Consider the following 21,510-nt stretch of genomic DNA (forward strand, 5'->3'; position numbering starts at 1 on the left):
CGAGGAGCTGGTCTACGTCCAACAGCTCAGCCTCTTCACTATCCCGAGCTCGTAGCCAAAAGAGGATGGCCAAAGCGAAAATGACACCCCACCCATTGAGGGCCACTTGAGCCGGAGCCAGCCCAGTTCGGAAAAGAAACTCTTGGACGAAAGGGTGAAGGGGAAGTCTGAGGCCGTACTCAAACATTTTGAAGTAGAGACTGACCCATCCCTCTGGAGGATTGTCAGCTCTCTCCCCCTCCTCCGGAATCCTAAGGAGGATGTTCTCAGGGATAGCGAACCCTCTACGAAGCGATCTGAGGTAGTGCTCAGGTATCCTAGAAGGGTATTCCAAACCCTGACCTGAGGTGGAGGCATCACTATCCTCCCCGTCATCGGAGAACCTAAAGTTTTCTATCTCCTCGAGCTCGGACTCTAACCTACGAGCTAAATCCTCATCGGATCCTAAGTCGCTGCTAAAAGAGGACGACATGGCAACTACGTTCGAATGAGAAAGTGAGAGAAGAGACCGACCTACTAAGGGTTCGAGCTGCCTTCAGATCGAACTCCAAGAATTCAGGAAACGTAAGGTATGACCTGAAGGGTTGGGGGTATTTATAGCTCGTCGGAAAATTTCCCCACCGTACACGTGTAATCAACGAGCGGCTAGGATCCTCCCGAAGATCCGAAGCGTCGGAATATTTGAATATTCCGATGATAAATCCACCGCAACGGTTATGTTTTCCCATGAATAAGAAGTCGCCACGTGTCCGAAGCGAATCGAATGAACTTCTCTGCCAGGTCGAGATCGGACCAGACAGAGAGGGGGCCAATGTTTGGGGGAAAAAATATCCTGGACACGTGGAGGACAGTCATTGGTGCTCCAGGGTGACCCATGAGTCATGCCCCAGCTCGGACCGCCGAGATCACCACCACTAGCGTTGACAGATGCTAAGTATAAGGGCTGAGGTGAACCTAGCCGAGGTCCGACCTACCGGGAAGCTCGGTGGGGGCCGATGTGAGCTACTGTCAGCGGCGTGATTATCGGGTGTAACCGTCGGTCCCGAGATTACCGGGTGTAACCGTCGCGAGATTAGCGGAACTACCACCCATAAGTAGAGGACTTCACCCCACGATCAGGTACGATGATTTCTGACCTCGAACTAAACTGGGAATCCGACCTATACTGACTTGATCGTCAGAGTGCTCACCTTTTTGTGCAGGTCCGTCCAAGCATTCAGATCGGTCCGGAGGCCGAGTTCGAGCTGCAATCTGAAATACACTGTTGTGCATATCCTTGCATGAACAGGATCTATCTCACTTCTATGTTCTAGAGAATATATCTGATGTGTTTCCATTTATCGAGTACATATAAACTTGTATTCATTTTTTAAAATTGAATTAAGTTGTGTTTATTTATTTGAATGATAAATTGGTCACACGTCATTTGGAATAGGCAACACATGAAATTTTTTAAAACAGTTGATCAAACGATATCGAAGAATACGAAATTTTTACAAGATGAGCACAATCGTACACTTATCTTTTGACTACATGAGCAGGTAACATTTTGTTAATATATTTTAAAAGGTATGAATTTATTTTATCTAGGCTTTAATTTTAAACTGTTTATATAGGTTGCACTTGTACTTGAGATCCCAAACAACTCTATCTCATATACTTAAGATGGTTATCTAATGGTCCTCGTCAAGACATTCCCACATATGTTGGATATATGGTTGATGGGGTTGTCGCTATCACACGAAAAATGTGACTAAATAAGAAATGTCCAAAATAGTGGTGTTAAGTTAGTTGCTAAGACTATGCAAGTTGCTAGCATAAAACATAAGTGTCTTGTTATTTCAGACATGACATTTTATGGTGTAATTCAAGAAATATGGGAGCTTGGTTACTATGATTTTAGGTTTGTATTATTGAAATATGATTGGGTTGAGAACAAGGGTTATAAGATAGATGAGCTTGGTTTTACAATCACGAACCTGAATAGAATTGGATACATTTCTGATCCTTTTATTCTTGCATCGCAGTCAACACACAAGTGTTTTATGTTAGCAATCCTATGAATCCATGTTGGTCAGTAGTGTTCACACCTCCTCAACGAGATCCTAAAGATGAATCTAATGATAATGGATTGGGAGATACAATAATGGATTACTACAGGTTATTGAAATCAATGTCTAATATTGATACACTTAATGACATGGATGAAGATATATATATATGCAAGAAATGATTGTGATGCTACATGAATTGACAATTGATTTTCTAAACGGGTGTATGTTTTGTTTTTATTTTGTTTACGTATCCATATCTTTTATTATTTTTATGTATAAATTTATTTCTTCCTAAGAATTACACCTAATGTAGAATTCTATATTTATGTGTAGATTTATTCATTAATGGATTCAACAAACAATTTTAGCGAAAATTAACCGATTGAGGAAAAGAACATCTTTGTGTGTGATTCTTCAAGCGTGTGGGTGTATAGGGGTTCCACAACCGTGCTTGAATTAGCATGCAATATGGATGAAGGGGAGCGAATAGTGGCATTGTTGTAATGCGAACGTCAACATATTGGAGAGAATAGTAAGAAGATACGATGTTATATAATTATATGGGGGTTTGTACGAGGAACCGAATTTCTATTACGTATGCTTGTTGGAACAATTAACCGTATGCTTGTTGAGAGAAAATATAGAACTTTGAAAAATGCACTAACAATTAACCGTATGCTTGTTGAGAGAAAATATAGAACTTTGAAAAATGCACTAACTCAAAAATTTACTCTTCCATATAAAGATCATCCACATTGATCCACCAATCCATCGGCAAAAATATCATCATATCGAGCAGGTTCATTGGGATGCTTTTATTCGAGCTAGATTGACAAAAGAATTAAGGTAATTCAATTCGATTGAATGTAAGTATAAGTTTATCAACTATATTTATATAAAAATGTGATTTTCATTATTGTGCAGAATCTCAATTATGCACAGTAAGAAAAGAGAGCTTACAACAAATATCATCATCATATATCACGGAAATGTATGCAAATTTAGTAAAGGAGTTGGTAAGTCTTTCAAGCTTTTGTTTATGTTATTTACTACATTTGTTATCATGTAAAGGTTATGCAAATGTACTCAATTATTTTTGCCAAATAGAAACAATCTAGTAAGTCAACAAATCGTGCAAGTTTATTGAAACATGCACGTCTGAATAGAATAATAAATTATTATCATGGTGATGTGACCCTAGATGTTGCAAGAAAATTTGTAAGTTGTTTGTTTTTTAAATAGTGATCTATATAATTTCATTTTCCGTATATCATTAATATTGAATTATACGTTGCATAATAGGATGAGTTAGAAACTGAACATAAAGTTGGTGATACTCTAACTCATTAGGAAAGCTGGAGCATCGTTGACAAGTGTGGGGCATAGGTGATTTTGTTTCACCTTCCAACTATTTTAACACTTTAAAGAGTAATTCGAGAAATATGAAAGGAACTTCAGTAAGCCAACAAAGTCAACATACTTCCACTATTCAACCCTATCAACAAACACCCATGAGTCAACCAACTCGATATCGTCAAAAGCTAATCGAACAATGACTCCAAATGACAATGATGTCGAAGAATGTAACAAACTTAATGGTTTGTAGAGTTGCCTTCAAAAGTAGGATTAAATCTTATTTCATGTTAAGCTATTCTTGTTCATTTAATATTTCAATGATTCATAATATTTTGTTTGAAGAGAAAAACTAGCAAGTTAGCTATAGGGTCAATTGAGAACATTGTTGCCACCGGCATAATGTTCGAGGTTGATGCATAATCTACAATCCATGAAGTTAAATTGGAAAAAGATAATGTTAAAGTCATCGTCGATGTCATCATTGGAAAAGACGATGTTTGTATTCTTATTCCAATCAAAGATGAAATCAAGACTTTTCACCAAACAAACAATTCTTTTATTGCATGGCATGGTGTTGGGATTTATGCTCTAAGCTCATGATATTTGGTAAACTATTTAAATATAAATAAAATAAACTTAATAAATATATGTGCATTTTGTCAAGGAAATTAACATTTAATGATTAATTGCTCCTTAGCTACCAGATGTGTTCTTGAACTTGGTATGTAACAGACATACGAGAGGACCAAGTTTAAGAGTAGTAGCTTAAATAGTCTACAATATATTAATAGGGTTCGGGACCTTATCCTAGAGACACTGTTGATACGGTCCACTTTGTAACTGTTTACAAATGGTCCTATCCGGATCGTTCATGTGGTGACATGTGAGTAGAGGTATCATATGTAATGGGATTGCAAATACTGGACCACGATGAGTCTCACTTTCTAATAAGAGCGTTAAAGAAAATGCAAACACATCACCAGGATGATTATAAACTTATTTGATCTTAATCTTGAGTGTATAATGAATTCTTGCCTATAAGGATATGTTCTTTGATTCACATGGGTGAGGGTAATGTGAACGTTCGCCCAATAAGCCTTTTGTTTTGGGAACACATTTAAGTGGGAAACTTGGGACGTTCCTACACAAGATGGAATCACGGCCTCTCAAGTAGAAAGTGCAAAGTGTGCACTTCTCCTTATTGATAGTGTATATAAGTGATTCCCTTGAAGTGCTCGTTCGAGGCTTGGATAACAGGGTACCCACCTTCTTGATACCCCAAGAGGATTAACTCATGATCAGATCATGGAAGGCTATCCATTAGATAATTACCAATGGGACTTAATGAGCAAAAGATACATTTTGCCTAGTTGGGATCATGAATCACTTTGTGAATGATCAAATGAGCAATTATGATTTTTTCGTAGACCTCAGCTATAGTGCATGAGAATGTAACCCTTGGTCTTTAGTGGAGTCACCTTGGGCTTGGGTTAATTATTAAAATTTGTCTAACTCGTGAATTTATGCAACGAACAATAAGTTGGGAGAAAATTAAATAATGTTGATTATTTAATTTAAAATTAAATTTGACTTAATATAAAATAAATATGATTTATTATTGCAAAATTGGGCCAATTGGATATTGAAAGTCCAACTGGATAATTAGGTCGTCTTCAAACCCAATATGTGAGGAAAGGTCCATTAGGTTTTAGAAACTCATTTGGATACATTTTGGTTGGTTTCATGTAAGAGTCATTAGACTTAATCCATGAGAGGGAAGTCAAACATTAATTAAGGAAATTAATATTAATTTTAATTTCAATCATTAATTAACCTATTAGGTTTTGGCCCAAAAGTCTAAAGACTTATAGGCAAAATCCTGAGGGATATCAGAGAAAAGTTATGAGAAACTCATTTTCCTCCCTATAGTTTTTCTCTCTCAAAGAGTGTCCACGCACTTTCCTATACATCATGGATAGCATGGAAGATCAATGGAGTCCGACCTTTTGTCATCTAAAAAGGTAAGAGATTTGATCCCAAAAAATTGTGTTTTCTGAAAATGTTTTTTTTTTAATTAAACTGAGACATTGGATCGGCTAAAACCAATTCTCTAGCACGCGCTCCCGCTATGCCTTGCAGCCGGCTTCCAGCCATTGGTATTAGAGCGATCTTTAGCTCTTCTAATTAAAATGCTATGGTGGGAATTGTTTTTCAAATTGTTTTCTAAATTTACCTGTATTTTATATGTGATATACTGTGGTTTGGATTTGGTTATTTTGACATATTTGGCATTAGATTTTTGCTTTCAATTAGATCGAATTATAAACACCTAAAGGTTAGGATTTTCTGTAAACTTGCTTGTTCTTATTATATTTTGGGACAGAGAAATTGGTGCCATGATTGTGAGGAAAATTTCCAAGCTGCATTGTTTAGAAGAAGCAGATGCGCATCACGTTTTCTTCAAGTAAAGGCTTTGGTGCTTGCTCATTTGACCTCCAAAATGTGCTCAAATTTCAATCCATGTGACAAAGCAGCTGCATACTCCATTGGTAGGTGAATCTTTGAGATCCAATTTAAAAGATGTTGGTGGAAGAAATTTGTGAGATTCAAGTCTCTTTTCAAGTAGGTTAAAATTCCAAGCACCTGCTAGTGTGTGTGATGATGAACAACCAACAATTCAATTTATCCACAAGCGATGGAATTTTGATGATGTGCTTAGTGTACATGTAGCAAGTGATGAGTTCTCTCTACGTTGTACCATGAAGTGTCGTACCATGAAGTGCAGTATTTACAAACAACACGTATGATGAGTGATTGCTTCAGGCAGTCACCGGCTATAGCAATTCGATTCAAGTGTGATGAATCAGTCAAATTTACTAGCTCCAAAGATGTTATTCAGAGATGTTGTCATGAATGAAGGAGATGGATTTCTTTCTATTCTATGGTAGTGTGATGACATGAGATTGAGTTTCTAAACCATAATTTTAGTGTGTTAATAGGGAGAAAATTTGTTTATTCACAAAAAAAAAAAGTAGAAAATTTGAAGGTCAAGACATTAATTATGTAATTTAATTAATTGTCTTCAATTTTTCTTAGGATATGCTTTTATTATTTAGATATATATGTTTGATGTATGTCTAAATTAATTTTAACATAATTTATGATTACTTTTTTCAAAGGAAAAAAGACAAAGTATTTGGAAGACGGAAATTTTATTCAAATAAGGCCAGAGAGATGGACCCAGCTTGACACTAGGCGGGGATCTCAACATGTAGGCCTTAACCTCGATCTTGGATCGAGTTCGACTTAAGTGAAGATAAGATGTAGCGGACTTGACTTTAACACAGACTTCTACCTTGATCTTGGATTGAGTTCAATTTAATCGAAAATAAGATGGAGCGGACCTGGCTTCAACACAGGCTTCGACCTCGATCTTGGATCGGGTTTGATTTAACCGAAGATAAAATGCAACGAACCTGGCTTTAACACAAGCTTCAACCTCGATTTGGACCAGGTTCGATTTAACCGAAAGAGAAAATACAACGGACCATGCTTTAACACAGGCTTCAACCTCAACTTGGATCGGGTTCAATTTAACCAAATGATAAAATGCAATGGACCTGACTTTAAGACAAGCTTCAACCTCGACTTGGATCGGTTCGATTTAACGAAGATAAGATGCAGTGGACCTGACTTTAACAAAGGCTTCGACCTCGACTTGGATTGGGTTCATTTTAACCGAAAATAAAGTGCAACCAACCTGGCTTTAATACAGGCTTCGACCTCGACTTGGATCGGGTTCGATTTAACTGGAAGAGAAAATGCAAAGGGCTTGGCTTTAACACAGGCTTCGACCTCAACTTCGATCGGCTTTCATTTAACCGAAAAATAAAATGCAATGGACCCTGGCTTTAACACAGGCTTCGACCTTGACTTGGATAAGGTTCGATTTAACCGAAAAATAAAATGCAACGGACCTGGCTTTAACACAGACTTCGACCTCGACTTGGATCAAGTTCGATTAACCGAAAGGGAAAATGCAACGGATCTGGCTTTAACAAAAGCTTCGACCTCGACTTGGATCGGGTTCGATTTAACCGAAAGATAAAATGCAACGGACCTGCCTTTAATACAGGCTTCGACCTCAACTTGGATCGGGTTCGATTTAACCAACAATAAATGTTTGATTACAAAAATGATGACAAAAGGATGACCTTGAGGATGAGCTGAAATGTGTTGAACAGGAGACCTACAAGAGACCAAGTTGTATTCGAGAGAAAATACAATGTTCGCGTACCTAGGATAGAGGCAGATGATTTCTAATTAACCGAGTTAATCAACATTCGTTAACTACGGATCACTCCACTAAAGACCCGCAGCTGCACTCTTCTCACTGCAGAATATTTTCATGTCCACGGATGAACGACCATTAACGGCAAGTCAATCCTTCACAAGTGTTTGTAACCACAGATGGATCAAATTACCGTTTTACCCCTGTGTCACATCTAATACATTAAGTACCATCGATCCTCTAATGAACAACCTGATTATGATCCGACCAATAACTGGAAGTCTCTCTCGGGCCAATAAGAGGGTGGGGTCCGTTGTTCAAGTCCCGGAGCCAGCACTAAAGGGAATATTCATCTACTCCCCTAAAGTCGGGGAAGAGTGAATTCCATCTGATTCAGTTATGTTCTTAACTCCCCACTCGATCTTGTCCCCAAAAATGGAAGGAATGTTGAGTCAGCGCCTCGGGCCATTCTCACCCATACAGATCAAAGAACGAGCCCTCATGGGCAGGAATCCATAACTCACTTAGGATTGAGATTGAGTTACCTGTTCATCCTATGAAATAGCAATCTATTAGTAAACGGAGTTACATCTAAAGATTAGCTATTTCGCGGTTTGGTCTTATACAAACTCATTGTATAGGATACCCTCATTCACACGTCTCCACATGAACGACCTAGATTGGGTCGATTGTAACATTTACAAAGTAGGTTGTATCCATAGTGTTGCCAAGATAAGGTACCCAACCTTATCCATATACTATAGACCATTTAGGTTGTTCCCGCGACATTATCCACTTGTATATCGAGGGTATATTAAATATATACACAGTATACATATTGTCCTGGTTACATAAAATAACATTGGATGTTTAGTTTATTGGATTTGGACAATAAATTCAACAACAATTTGATTGAATATGAAAATATAACTTTATTGAATATAAATATGTTTTTACATAATTAAAAACTGGGCAACACCTCAAAATGCCCTAGCCAATTCTTTGAAAAAGAAAATTGATTTTCTCCTCAATTATCGAAACTAAACGCGGGCCGTGTTGGTTAACATGAATAAAAATAACCCTACACCTGATAGCCTTTGTCACTCTCTAGACGTCCATCCATTCTCTGTACGTGTTCAGGTGGTCAATAGGATCTATTGAGCCGTCGTACTGTCTAATAGCATGAGATTTTGAACTTCAGAGGGATTATCTCTTCCAAATTCCCTTTAACCAATTTGAACAATTTAAATTCTTTTCAAAACTAAATGTTCTTAACTATCCTTTACGAGCTAGCAAGGGGACCTAATTGACCTACAGATTAGAAGCTCCAATGATACGAGATTAATTGATTAAAACCATTAACCAAATTAATCAACATTTGTTAATTGTCGGTCACCCCACTAAAGACCCACAGCTGCACTCTTCTCACTGTAGAATATTTTGCGTCCACGGATTTTGACCATTAACGGTAAGTCAATCCTTCACAAGTGTTCGTAACCACAGCTGGGTCAAATTATCATTTTACCCCTGTTTTACATCTTGTATCTTAAGTACCGCTGATCCTCTAATGAAAAACCCGGTTATGGTCCAACCAATAACCGGAAGTCCCTCTTGGACCAGTGAGAGGGTGGGGTCCCTTGTTCAAGTCCTGGAGTCAGCACTTAAGAGAACACTCATCTACTTACCCTAAAGTTGGGAAGGAGTGAATTCAATCTTGTGTAGTTATGTTCCCAACTCCCCACTCGGTCTCGTCTCCAAAATGGTAGGCATATTAAGTCGGCGACTCAGGCCACTCTCACCCATACAAATCAAAGGATGAGCCCTAATAGGTAGGAGTCCATAACTCACTCAGGATTGAGATCGAGTTATCTAGTCATCCTATTGAAATATTAATCTATTAGCTAACGGTGTTACAACTAAAGATTAATTATTTCGTGGTCCGGTCTTATACAAACTCATTGTATAGGATACCTTCACTACATGTCTCCACACGAACGACCTAAATCAAGTCATTTATAACTATTACAAAGTGGGTTGTATACATAGTGTTACTAGGATAAGATACCCAACCTCATCCATATACTATAGACCCTTTAGGTTACTACTGGAACATTATCCACCTGTATATCGAATATATACCGTATATATATACATTGTATATCAAATATATAAGTTGTATATTAAATATATATTGTATATCTGTTATATAATGTTCCAGTTACATGATATAACCTCGGATGTTAGTTTATTGGATTTGGGTTAATGCAATTATAAGAGAAATATCAATAACAACTTTATTGAATAAATATTTGTTTTATGTTTACAAACCACGAGTTTAGGGCATAAAACCCAACAGTGTAGTTATCAAATCTGGTCGGCGGAAGAGACTTGGTCAGACGACTTCATTATTTGCTTAGTTGAAGGGGTGATGCTTTTGATACATTCTTTTGACTTTTCACAACAACCAGTTTGTATTCCGGATGTTTTGGAACTTCGTCAAGTCGCTTTCTTCATCATAGGATTTGTCGACTCGTTTTTCCTGGAGCCTGTTTTAGAATCCGTCGATTTATCTCATCTAGGATCTGTCTTGGAACTTGCCAATTTGTTTGTTCTGGGTCCTGCCCCAGAACTTGTCTATTTGCTCTACCCTAGACCTCCTCGGGTTTGAGCAATTCTCGGCTCATCTTCCTCTTTGGATGGGTCAACTTGTCTCACCCAGGATCTATTTTGGAACTTATCACTTCGTTTGTTCTGTGTCCTGCCTCAGAACTTGTCGACTCGCTTTACCCTAGATCTCCTTGGGTCAGAGCAATTATCGGTTAATTGTTGTTGATTATCTTGATTTTTAGATCTTAGTCGTTCTCCACAAACAGTGCCAATTGTTGATGTAGAAATTTGGCCTTCGTGGATCTCGCCAAATTTGCACCAATTTAGAATTAGAGGGATCTACAAGACTGCAAAACAGAAGAGCATTAAAGATCGATGTGACTTTTGCCACACAGGCTCCGATGCTTAAATCAGAATCGGAGTAGTCGAGTATGGAGAGTAAGGTATTTTGGCGTAGCAAATAGTAGGGACTTGTAGCGTACCTCCATTATGAGTATTCACCTCTATTTATAGAGGGAAAATTTTAAGGCCATCAGGATATCCTCTCTTTCAGATACAGGATTTATTCTCCTAAATCTAGGGGATATTCTAAGGCCATCAGGATATCTTCTCCTTTCGAATATAACATATATTCTCCTAAATCTAGGAGAAATGTAAATGATGATATCTTCTCCTTTTGAATTTCTTAAATAAGAGGAATTCGAATTGCATAAAATAGAGTTTTTCTCATCCATAACAATTTTGAATTCCATAACTTACCAATTTCTAAAATTAATTAAAAGTAAAGGACGAAATCTTTTAAACTCTTAGAAAATGAAACAACAAAACTTTTAATAGTCCATCTTTTTACATTTCATGTATTTATTATTGTTAATGATTAATTAATTAATTTACCACCTATAGATAATTGTTTTTTTAAACAACCTATCGATAAGGATTTCTTTTTATAAATAATGTTATTTTAAAAACTAATGACATAAATAATGTAGGTTAGAAATTATTTCCTAAAATAGGGTAGTGAAATTGCAGCCATTAAGTAAAATGCAACTGTTTGGCTGCGCTTTCTAGCCGAAGTCGCAGCCATTGGCCGCGCTTTCTTCTCGAAATTGCAGCCGATGACTGCGATTTCGGTGTGACGTGGTTTACAACTCAGCTAATGCATGAGATTTTTATTGATATATACATTTTGTTACAAATATTTTAAGAATTGCTTAGAGGTGTAGTGGCTTACAATTACCTTGGTTACTTAACTTTCTTCGGTTCAATTCTAGTCCTCTCTACATCTAATTGTTTTTTTTTTATAATTTTATTTAGATTTTTTTTCTTTTTTTCAATTTCTTTATATTCGTTGTCCCGGGCTCAAGTAATCTTTCATTTTTTTATTTTAATTAATTTATTATAAAAATATCTCAACTTCAATCAGTATTTTTAAAATAATTTTATTCTTCCATATTTTAATTTATTTATTATAAAAATATCTCAATTTCTATTAATATTATTTCAATTAATTTTCTTAGGGAGCTAACTACCATCCTAAATAGCCAAATACTAATAAAATAAAGAATATTTTATAGGTAAAATAAATAAAAAATACTACATAGATAAATATATAAATATTATAAATGGAAATCGCATGCATTGTGTCTCAACCCTACTATAAGAGAGTGTGTTGAGACCCTCACCAAGTGTGCAAGCGTCAGCGACATGCATATGTCGTCCATCGGACCATGACGAGGGTCGAGAGAGAAGTGTCGTGATGTGACCAAGGAGGATGATGCATCACCTAACACAACATATGGATGTGCTTAAAATGCCTAGAAAAGGCATATGCATAATGCAAGGCGAAGACGATGTTAGTGGTGTAGGTGACAAGCCCAATGGGGGCCAGTTAGGGCCCTGGGCCACAACTCTAGAAGTCAGGGTTCCGTCGAGAGTTTGGACGAGCGGCTTTAGAGTTAGATGCATATTAGTGAGATATGCAAACACGCTAAGTTTCGTATCAATTGGAGTTCAGACGTGCACTCTACGTTAGCGAGTGACTCCTGGCCACTTTGCACGTACACGTCTGCCAGACCAAGATTGCCTTAGAATGTACCTTAGGAAGAGGCATGGTGTCAGCTCTCCACCACTTTTGGGCCATGTCAGGGCCTAAGTGAGGTACCCCATGACACATGCGTGTGTCATGGTGTGGGCGAGCATCTACAAGACGAGTGTCTTGGGCGATTTCCTTTGAGAATAGAAAACTCGAGGACAGTGTCGAGCAACACAGGTGTGCCGGCATTGCACCTCGATCCATGTGTCGGAGGTTCAACCACGGGGTCCTTATGCAGTATGGTATGCTCAAACGACATGGCACGGGCGCAAGAGTTGTCGTGCCTCAATAGTGTCCGGATGCCTGGATGTCCGAAAGGTCCCGATCATAAATACAACTCCATGGGTCGATTCTCCGTATGCGTGCCCAAGTGAGCAGCGAAGCCCGATGACGTCCCGATGCTCGGAGGCATCCTACAATACCGGTGGGCACCCGGTAAGAGAGAGAAAAAGCTAGTCTTGGCCCGATAAGCGGCAAGACTCATCCCGGTTGCCAAGTTTAGTCATTCCTTGTCCGGATCTCGACAGGAATCATCCCAACAGTACTCGGTAAGGCCGTTTAGCCCGTTATTGACTAGTTTCTCGGCAGGATGATCTTAGAGGCGTCCGATGGGCCAGATAAGCTAGTTCTGACATAGTTAAGCGGCATGATTCTCCTGGTAGTACCCGATTGGTGTTTTAAGTTTGTTCTGACCCCGTTAAAGGTTAGAACTCATCCCGGTAAGGTCATGGATTGAGCGGACGAGAACCAAGATGGTTGGAAATGTGATGTGAAGCTCGGTCGAGGAAGAAAGAACCTCGCCTAAGGTCCGACGAAGCCATAAAGGGCGCAAAAAGTGAATTGGGGCTAGAGTTCTCCGTAAGGCTGGCCATGGTCGAGCTTAGATCATGGCGCCGCACGGTTCAAAATGTACGACCGTGACACATTGTACGCGACTTCTATAAATGGAAATTACGTTCATTGTATGCGATTTCCCGTGCTGACTCATCTCTCAATATCCATCTCATCTATGACATGTTGGCACATAAATCGCATTCATTGTACGCGATTTATCTAACCTATTTTTGTCGACAAGGTTGGATGCCTAACTTAATTTTGTAATTTTTTATTTAAATTACATTTATTTTGTTTAACTTTTAAATTTACATTATTTTTGTAATTTGTTTTTTAAATTAGATTATTTTCAGATGATTGTTAAGGACATATTTTGTAAATTTAAAATTTGACAAAAGATAAAATATTTCAAAAATATTTTTTTAAAGATGATAGCTTTTTAAAATATATATACACATCATAGATATTTGCAAATAATATGAATTGGGCGCATTTAAATTTTGATATTTTAACAAAAATTTCTTAATTATTTTAAAATGATCACAATTATATTTAAAAACTTCCCGAAATATCTGAAGAAAAATCCGGTGGGATGTCCAAAATCTGAAGCCTATCCACAACCAGAACCAGAAGCAATGTACAAAATCACATGCTGCATAATTTTCAAATCCGCTTCTCCAATGGTGGTTATTGAACCTTGAAGTGCTCGAAAATGGCGACTCCTACTCCAATGGCCTTATCTTCATCCCCCAATTTCCTGTCCCTTCCGCGAACTGCAACTGCAACGCACCTTCCACTCCCACCGAAGAGGCCATTTTTCCAACCCAAGGCACGTCTCTCTGCTGCTGCCTCCACCACCTCTCCGGATTTAGATCCATCGCTGCCATCAAACGTCCACACCTTCTGGCAATGGGTTCGCCAAGAAGGTCTCGTCTCTTCCAAGACTCCAGTCAAGCCGGCCATTTTCCCCGAAGGCCTCGGACTGGCCTCCATGAAAGACCTCTCTAAGAACGACGTTGTTCTGGAGGTTCCGCAGCGACTCTGGATAAATCCCGACGCAGTTGCTGCTTCCGAGATTGGGAATGCGTGCAGTGGACTGAAGCCCTGGATCTCTGTTGCTCTGTTTCTGATTAGGGAAAAGTTCAACGACGACTCGCGCTGGCGACATTACCTCGATATTCTCCCCCGGGAAACGGATTCCACAGTGTTTTGGTGGGTTTGGCTTGCTTCTTACTGTTTAATCTGCTCTACGTCATGATGTTTTTCAAAATTTTGGAGTTGATAGAATGCTTGTCTTGATGGTTTCAGTGCAGGTCTGAAGAGGAGCTTGCCGAACTCCAAGGTTCGATTGACTTATGTCTTAACTTTGGTTTCTCTGTTATATAACAAGTTAGAATCTAAATTGACTGTGGCCATAAAATAGATGCCTCCCAAACACTGAATTAAGGCAAACGTTGGCTTTGTTAGGATATATTTTACGGCAGTGTAAAACTTTAGATGACTATTTGTATGAGGATTTTGATGTTTGAATTCTTATGAAAACACTAGGAAGGAGAAATGTGGCTCTAGTCTCCAGATTAGTATGACTTTCAATTTTCATCATGAAGATGACTTGTTCTGGTTCACTAGAATTGTCAGTAAATATAACTTGAGTAATGGAAATATGGGAAAAGCCCCTGGAATTTTGTAGATAATTGCAGGGAAATGATGAAAGGTTTCGAATTGAAAGCAGGGAAGGGAAGTTTGGTGCACTTCTGAATCAATTCATGGATAACAAAATTATTGTTGAAAGAGAGGTCGCTTTTCCTTTTAGAAAACTTGAATATTCTTACTGTTTAAGATTGTTGGAATTCTGAAGCAAATGTGTGGAGTCGTCTCTTAGATGACGTCTTTATCACAACAACAAAGCCTTTGACTGCTGGCCTCCTTTCTTGATTGGTAATTTTAAAAGCAGGCAGTGGCACCATGGGGAGTCTATCTCTAGAGGCTGGATTCTTTGGATGTTTAACTAACCTAACGCTTTCTTTCTTTCCTTACTTCAAGATGGAGGTTGAAGTTACTATGTCTAAGCACTTGATCTTAGCCTACTTGTCAAATTGACAATAATAGAGATGTACGTATCCAGTGAGAGATCTGAAACTCCGATACTCTCCCAACTCCAAGACCACTAGTACATATGTAATCTATATACATACTTCTACTCGCAGACTACCCATTCTATCATAACTAACCAACCATATGGGCCCCACAATCATAATAACCAGCTCTCATGCTTGACTCCCCCTTTTTACCTTTTTCCTAAGATACACGTTAATAATTGGGGTCTATCAAAAGGGTGTGGCTATACTATCTTTGATATCAATTCGATATAAATTGCAGTTTTTTTTCGTTGCTCACACAGATATAATATTTGGGTTAAACTCCTCATTTTCTTCAACTTCTCTTGCGGATCTCCCATTGTGAATATGATCCTTCTATCAACCTAAGGTTAAGTTCTTTTGATCTCACGGGTTCTAATCTACTCTTTGGAAATTTGATTGGAAAGAAATGTCAGAACTCTTAAGGATAGATCCAGAGATTTGGGTTGAGTTGTTGAAGGTTATTCTTTTTTTGAACTCCTGGTGTGTACGCCATTAATCTTCCGTTACTATGTTTTTTTTTGTCAGTACCAATTAGAGCAGTTTTTTTTTTTTTGGGTAAGATTGTGGAGTAGTTTTTACTAGTTACTTACAAATAAAGAACCAAAAACATAGTAGCAAAAGCTGCAACCAAATATAGTAGGGTTAGACGGTTCTTCCGTGAGAATATTCGAGGTGCACGCAAGCTGATTGATAGGATTAATAGTGAGTTTGAGATGACTTCTTGTTCTTGGATAAGTACCGTTTGAGAAAGACACAAATTAATTTTCATTAAAGAACAATTAATTAGTGCTTCTTGTAAAAGCATTTAAAAGGAGCTTTTGAGATTTTTTTAGAATCTCCAAAAGCACTTTTGGTTACATAGCTAAATGTGATATCATGCTTAAAAGGTACGTTAAATAACTAATTTAAAGCACTTTTTATCATCCTAAAAGTCATGTCAAAGTAGTTTTAAAGGCATGAGTTTATTAATTATAAAATTTACCTAATCCATGAGTTCTTTTCCAAAACACTTGCAACAAAGCTTTTACCCCCAATCATCCCTTCAAGATTATATGTATGTTTACTTGCATGGGAATGTGCATTTGGAGGTTAGTAAAGTAGCTAGCTAGTGTAGCAAATAATATGCATATGTTGTTAATGATTACCACATTATTGCTTCATGAACTTTTCAGGAACCCAACTTCTGAGTACAACTTTGAACGTCAAAGAATATGTTAAGAGCGAATTTCTTAAGGTTGAAGAAGAGATACTACTCCGCCACAAAGATCTATTTCCTTCTCCAATAACACTGGATGACTTCTTTTGGGCTTTTGGGATACTTAGATCAAGGGCATTTTCACGACTCAGAGGCCAAAACCTTGTTTTGATCCCTTTTGCGGATTTGGTTAGATCTCAAATCTTACTTAATTAGGCGTGCGTGAAAATTTGAGATGATTAATGTTATAGAAACTTTGCATGCAATACAAGCAGCACGCAGTTTAGGTGCAACATTAGTTTGGTTTGAATGCCGTGTTGGTAAATGGTACCTAAATTTTCACATTATGTATCCACTTTGAAATTTTAAAGAACCTATAAACATGGAAGTTTAGAGTCCATAATAAAACTTAAACCAATGAGTTGAAACTTCCATCATGGACTTTAGCTGAATAAGCGCTTTTGATTGGTATTCTTTTTACAATATTTTACAAGGACATCATGACATAATGGTTTATTATGTATTTGCACAAAACAACTATCATTCAGTCTTTTTATGAATTTTAACTCCCTTCAAACACAATTTAATTTATCAGGTCAACCATAGCGCTGACGTAACCTCAGAAGAACATGCATGGGAGATCAAGGGACCTGCAGGTCTCTTCTCATGGGATATCCTATTTTCTCTCCGGTCACCAAATCCTGTGAAGGCTGGTGAGCAGGTGAAGTACTAATTTTTATGTTTATGTACTTGGGGGTAACATGACTGCTCATATAGTTGAAGTGTTAGCTTGTTGAAGATATTATTCTAAAACTAGAATTTACTTGCAGTTATGAATAAAACATGAGATAAGATATTTCGATAAGGGGACATTTGCTCTGATCAGTAAAATAATGGTTATAATGCATTTTAGTCCTTATGCTTTAGTCATAGTTTCAAACTTTCAATTTAGCTCCTATGCTTTTAAAAGTTTCATCGTGGTTCCTATCATTGACTTAAAAACATACCCAACATCTTAGTCATTAGTAAGGACAGTAACAAAAGTCAAATGTATTAAATTATTTGTAGTTTTGCTTAAAAGTTGAAGATTATTCACAGAAGTCCAATAGACATTATTTGTTGTATTACAAAACATTATTGGTTCTAAATTTTAGTTTAAAACTCCAACCATATTCTTTTACAATGATTAGGGATTCCAACCAAAAATCTCCCAAGATGCTCTCTCCCCACCCAAGACTCCTGCCTCCTGCCTCCCCGCACCAGAGCCCCTCCCTCCCTTCCCTTTCCTATCACCTTCAACTCTCTGATAAACGATGTCTCTCTTAGCTAAGGTTGCTGTCAGTGTCAGCCATCCCTCCGGTGTCACTGATGGTGGCTGAGCCCTTATTAGGTTTCTTTGAGAGGAAAGAAATCATAGGATTTTCAAATATAAGTTGTCTATTTCCGATTAATTTTGTCTTAGTGTGTAGCATACTCGTACTGTTTCTTGGTTGGGTTCAAATCATAGAAAATTCTTTTGTAATTACATTACAACAGTTTTATGATTATTAACCATTGAAAGGCTCTTCTTTTGTAGAACTTCGGGCAGGAGTTTCCTCTACCCGATCCCTAGGTTGTTGTATCTTTCTTTTTTAATATATCTCTTTGTTTTCCTATAAAAAATTAAATAAAATATAAATAAATAAATAAATAACAAAAAAAGTATTGGTCCTAGAATTTTATAATTTTTTATACTTTTTCAGCCTAGATAATAAATACATTATAATCCAATTAAAATTCATGCTCTTCAATTAATGTAACTTTTAAAATCTCTTGGCTATTTAAAAAAATGTCACATGGTAAAGGTCATTCTAAATATTCATAAGTAATTTGTCATATTGGATTTCTATTACTTTCTATCTACTAGTAGAGAGACTGGCAAATTTTAATCATAGGATAGAGATAATATGAAAATTTATAAGTATAGGGACCCAAGTGAAACTAAGGTTAATAAAACTAAAAGTGTGATTTGACCTAAAATAGTATACTTTGCCAAAAAATGTAAGAAAGACAAATTAATGATCTTGAACTTTGGACTGTATGTTCAACAGGTTTTTATCCAATATGATTTAAAAAAGAGCAATGCTGATTTGGCTCTCGACTATGGGTTCATAGAGCCGAAGGCAGATCGCAATGCATATACACTGACGTTAGATATACCAGAGTCAGACCCTTTCTTTGATGATAAGTTAGAAGTTGCTGAGACTAACGGTCTTGGCGAGACAGCTTATTTTGACATTGTTTTGGGCCGTCCTTTTCCACCTACAATGCTTCCATTCCTGCGCCTGCTAGCGCTCGGAGGCACCGATGCATTCCTCTTGGAATCTCTTTTTAGAAATTCAATCTGGGGTCACCTTGAATTGCCCGTAAGTCGAGCAAATGAAGAGCTTGTATGTCAAGTGGTCAGAAAGGCTTGCGAGGCTGCTCTTTCTGGCTACCATACCACCATAGAAGAGGTAAATCCTGACTCTTCATTCATCTATTATGCATCTATCATAAAGTCATGAGGTAAATTTAAATATTGAATATGTGAGCTTACTCCCATATGCCATATCCATATAGAAGGTAGGGTGTTCTTCAAGAAATTTTTTATGATCTTACTCTTACAGAACCTGATACTTTATCCTTGCTTTCTAGTTGTTTGTAACTTTGTATCTCTTAGGGTTTGATAGCTATTTTGTTTTTGGTTTTCTATTTTTTCTCCGTGTTCTTTGATTTTGTTATATAGTTTTTATAAATATTTTCAAAATATAGGTTAAATTTTGAAAAAAAAAATAATAATAAAAGTAGTTTCCAATTTTTTTTTTATTTTTTAAATTTAGCTAAGTATTCAAATATGTTTTCAAGAGGGGTGAAAAATTTACTAATTAAATTATACGAAACGAAGCCTAATTTTTGAAAACATTAAACTAAAAACGAGCTGGTTATCAAACGACACCTTAATAATTTTGTTAGAAATGAATTTCCTCGCCTACTAAATTTCTTTTGCATTAGCATTTATGCACCCCTACATATTCATAGGGTTCTTTTGTTAGGTTCAAGAAGATCGAATAGATGGATTTTTTTTTCTTCAGCTGTTTTCAGTTCCACAGTGCAATACATATGTAGGTGATAGGTTCAAAGATAAACTGATGGAACATTCCTGTGTTTTTTCAATTAGAAAAATCTTCTCTAGTTGTGATGTGATCCTTGCTACTGAACTCTTTGTTAACATGTACGTTTTAAAAGAGCTAATCTATGCATGCTTTTAAACTTTGGCCGATTAAATTACTAGTTTAATTCTTAATATTGATAATTGTGTCCATATAGTCCATAAACTTTATAAAGTTTTAATTGCATTCTTAAATTTTGAATTGTGATTTTGTAGTTTAGGAATTAATACGTGATGTGGCATGCTTAATGAATAAATAAATATATATTGATTTGATATGGCATGTCAGAAAAATTAGAAAGGGATTTAATGTAGAGAGTATGTTACACTTACCTCTGCTATCTTGTCTACCATATCACATCAAATCTACCAACATCATCCAATAAGGCATGTCACGTCATCACTTAGTTACGGTGTTAACATAGATAGAATCACAATTAAAAGTTAAGCAACTAAATTTATAGTTTAAACATTTTTGTTTTACTCGTATTTTATACATTAGCTTACGAGACCTAGAAAACTCTATTTATGTTTTTAACCCCATCTAAAAACGATTAATTTCAGGATGAGAAGGTAAGAGAAGATGGAAATCTAAACTCAAGACAGAGGATTGCTGTTGGAATAAGAGAAGGGGAGAAGAGGGTATTGCAGCAAATAAACAATATTTTCAAGGACAGGGAAATGGAATTAGATGAATTGGAATATTACCAAGAGAGGAGGCTAAAGGATCTTGGTCTGTGTGGGGAGCAAGGTGAAATTATCTTTTGGGAGTCTAAATAAGTGACCCCAAAAATGAAGAAGAGAATGGGGGTGTTCAAATCCACCTATTGTTCGATTAATCATCAGTAAATAAATCTTTAGTTTCTTCTAGGATGAAGTAGGCTAAATTATATGCATTTTGTGTCTGTGTTTTAATTAAGTAGTTTCAATTCATTGTGCGTGTTAGAAATATCTTTTGTTATATTCGTATTATTGATGCGTAAATTTGTTCTTGCGGGATGACATAAGTTGCACCAATTTTCTTCAGTAAAGAGATTTGGCTGAATCGAAAGATTTCGTATCAGTGTGGTATTAATCACACACTCTTCAATGCAAGTAAGAATCAAGTTTGAGATTTTTTTTCCTATTTATAGAAGTGGAAGAGTTCATGATTCTTTATTTTCTTCCTTTAAATTCCTTAGACTTCAAGAATTTGATTTGATGGCCTAATTTATCAAATTCCTTAGACTTCAAGAATTTGATTTGATGGCCTAATTTATCAAATACACAAGGGAATCGTTGAACTTAAGAACACCTTAGGTTAGAGCCCTTGGATCGACTAGTTGGACCATAGGTTCTAGCCTCTCAACCACAAGGGAATCATTGAACTTAAGAACACCTTAGGTTAGAGCGCTTGGGTCGACTAGTTGGATCATAGGTGCTAGCCTCTCAACCACAACCTTCGGCCGATCAATTGGTCCATGGGTTCGCGGGCTCCTGGTTGGTGGGCCATAATTGTGGTATTGGTTCATCAATTGGTCCATAGATGGTTCGATTTTGTCCAAATTCTATCAATCTTATGTTAAATATATATTTTATAACTCATTTAACACGTATTATAATTTTTTTCAGTAATTTTTCAAATTAAAATCTATCAAAGGGTCAAACTTGTGACATAAACTAAAATTAATTCAATCATCAAATATTAGAATATTATAAATTGTTTGTGGGCAAAAATTATAACATTGAATTATACGTTATCATGAAATTA

General features: G+C 36.8%; 1 protein-coding gene across 1 annotated transcript; it reads left to right on the forward strand.

The window, feature by feature from the left end:
• The first annotated feature begins 13,813 nt into the window (after positions 1–13,813).
• On the forward strand, positions 13,814–20,811 carry LSMT-L (Rubisco methyltransferase family protein). The gene is made up of 6 exons (XM_022300618.2): positions 13,814–14,446; positions 14,548–14,576; positions 16,548–16,759; positions 17,166–17,291; positions 18,661–19,065; positions 20,325–20,811. The coding sequence occupies exons 1-6, from the start codon at positions 13,947–13,949 to the stop codon at positions 20,538–20,540; spliced, it is 1,488 nt and encodes a 495-aa protein (XP_022156310.1). The 5' UTR covers positions 13,814–13,946; the 3' UTR covers positions 20,541–20,811.
• Positions 20,812–21,510: the final 699 nt, after the last annotated feature.

This window comes from Momordica charantia (genome assembly GCF_013281855.1).
Source record: "Momordica charantia cultivar OHB3-1 chromosome 8 unlocalized genomic scaffold, Mcharantia_2.0 BLBB01000008.1, whole genome shotgun sequence".
NCBI classification, from domain to species: Eukaryota; Viridiplantae; Streptophyta; class Magnoliopsida; order Cucurbitales; family Cucurbitaceae; genus Momordica; species Momordica charantia.

What these genes read in the sequence shown, in the direction of transcription:
- LSMT-L (XM_022300618.2), top strand. Translation starts at nt 13,947, where the DNA reads ATGGCGACTCCTACTCCAATGGCCTTATCTTCATCCCCCAATTTCCTG. An exon ending in TGATCCCTTTTGCGGATTTG is followed by an intron (nt 16,760 to 17,165) that starts GTTAGATCTCAA and finishes TTAATTTATCAG; the next exon opens with GTCAACCATAGCGCTGACGT. An exon ending in ACCATACCACCATAGAAGAG is followed by an intron (nt 19,066 to 20,324) that starts GTAAATCCTGAC and finishes GATTAATTTCAG; the next exon opens with GATGAGAAGGTAAGAGAAGA.